The sequence below is a fragment of the Temnothorax curvispinosus genome, unplaced genomic scaffold, assembly GCF_003070985.1.
Source record: "Temnothorax curvispinosus isolate PA1 unplaced genomic scaffold, ASM307098v1 QBEX01017522.1, whole genome shotgun sequence".
Lineage (NCBI taxonomy): Eukaryota > Metazoa > Arthropoda > Insecta > Hymenoptera > Formicidae > Temnothorax > Temnothorax curvispinosus.
This window is the reverse complement of record NW_020227302.1, coordinates 1-1963: the sequence shown is the minus strand read 5'-3', so window position 1 is coordinate 1963 and position 1963 is coordinate 1. Positions and strand designations below refer to the sequence as shown.

The 1963-nt window shown below is 23.3% G+C and overlaps 1 protein-coding gene across 1 annotated transcript; it reads left to right on the top strand.

The window, feature by feature from the left end:
* The first annotated feature begins 21 nt into the window (after window positions 1–21).
* Window positions 22–1465, top strand: LOC112467552. Its single transcript, XM_025036235.1, has 4 exons — window positions 22–149; window positions 362–477; window positions 798–912; window positions 1144–1465. The coding sequence occupies exons 1-4, from the start codon at window positions 140–142 to the stop codon at window positions 1296–1298; spliced, it is 396 nt and encodes a 131-aa protein (XP_024892003.1). The 5' UTR covers window positions 22–139; the 3' UTR covers window positions 1299–1465.
* The last annotated feature ends 498 nt before the right edge of the window (window positions 1466–1963 follow it).

Here is a 1963-nt window from a genome sequence, read left to right as displayed (position 1 = left end):
AAAGATATAGAGTAAATAAAATAAAAACATTTTTTATAAGTTTCAGTTATCAAGCTCATCAGAAATAAAAAACCAGCTTAAAAGTGCACTTGGATCAAACGTAAACAATGATCTTGAAGCTTGCTTGACTGAAAATGATATGACTAGAGGTAAGTTATAACGACACACATCATTGCCAACTTTCTATTTTCATTTCTTCTTTTGATCAGTTCTAAATTAATTCTGTTTTAACTGATTTAATTGGGCATTTGTCTTACTTACAATTTTTTAATATTTTAATTGAGTTAACTTTTTTGTAAAAACAATTTTTGGCTGTAAAAGCGTTTTCCTGTACGTTGATCTATTTTATTTTATTTTATAGATGATGCCTACAACGAAGAAGACATAATAAATAACTTACATGTGAAACCTGAAAATGCAGAGAGAACAAGAAAAAATGGCTGCTGGATTGCGTGTATCTTCAAGAAACTAAATTTAGTAAGTGTTTACAAATATGTTACATATTTTATACATAATGTCCAATAATGCAATAATAACCTGTCACAATAAATAATAAAACTTCTAATTATTAAAGATTTAGTAATTTAATAATGCAATAATTATTAATAAAAAAACGTATCTGTACTTAACAACCATACACAAAGTGATATTATTATATGTTCTTAATAAAAATATATTGTGCTGTTTAATTCATAATTAATATATTTTAAATTGTATAACTTTTTAAATGCACAAAATAATTATAAGTTATATTCTACTATTTCCTACTATTTATAATTTTTCTTTAATAATATTAGATGGAAGGAACAAACATTAATGAAGCTCAAGTTCATGCAAAATTAAATGAAAAAATGAATGATGGTCCTGAACTAGCCATAGCACACAAAATTGCGCATAAATGCATAAAAAAAGGTAAATTATATCTTATTATATTATAATTATTACAAATATATAAGTAGTACGACACTACAGTTACTAAGAAATAAAGTATTACAAAAATATGTATTATGTACACTTTTTCCATGTGCAGTATGCAAGTTTTGAAACAATACATTTGCTATTAGAATAAATAATCTCATAGAATATGTTATATATATATTTCAGTATTATTTAATTATATTTTTTTAATTTTTATAAATATAGCGAACAGTATTACTCAAGAATGTGAGAAAGGTTGGTCTCTGAACGTGTGCATCGCAAAAGCTATACATAAATTAGAGCAACATAATGAACATGACTTAGACCCAGATACAGAAGACGAAGCAGTAACAGAAGCAGTAACAGAACAAGCTGAATAAATACAAATAAATGTAAAAATTGAATATCACTCGTATAATTATTAATACACATTTATAATACACACACAATATAATTTACCTTAAATAAATAGATATATATACGCTCTTGTATGTACTTTTTCCACTCTTATTTTTTTGATTTAATAAATATGCTGCAAATATGAGAATTGTATTTTAATTTGTTAAAACTTATTTATAAGTATATAAAATAAACACATTTATAAAAACAATTTTAAACCTCTCATTATAATAATTTAATAATAAAGAATTTGTTTATTTTGTAATATTTTTATCATTAAAAACTACTTTTAGCGCATATTAATAATATCTCTCCTTTACTAATCTCCTTTCCATTAAAACTACGAGAACAGTTTCGTTATCTTTAATCGATGGTGTTATTAGAATTATGGTACAGTTTGTATTACAGCATTATAGTTTTTTCTATAACATATTAAAAAAACATTGTATTATTTGTATATTTATAATCTTGTAGCATAGTTTTAATAAAATACTTTTTTGCATTTAATATACTGACATATTATTATTCTAATATATAACTAAAAAGAGTGTTTGGTCTTAAAACATTATAATATTTTACAATTTAATAATGCCAGAATGCTTTACATAAATAAAGCGTCTATTTATTAAAATCACGATTTAGTTTC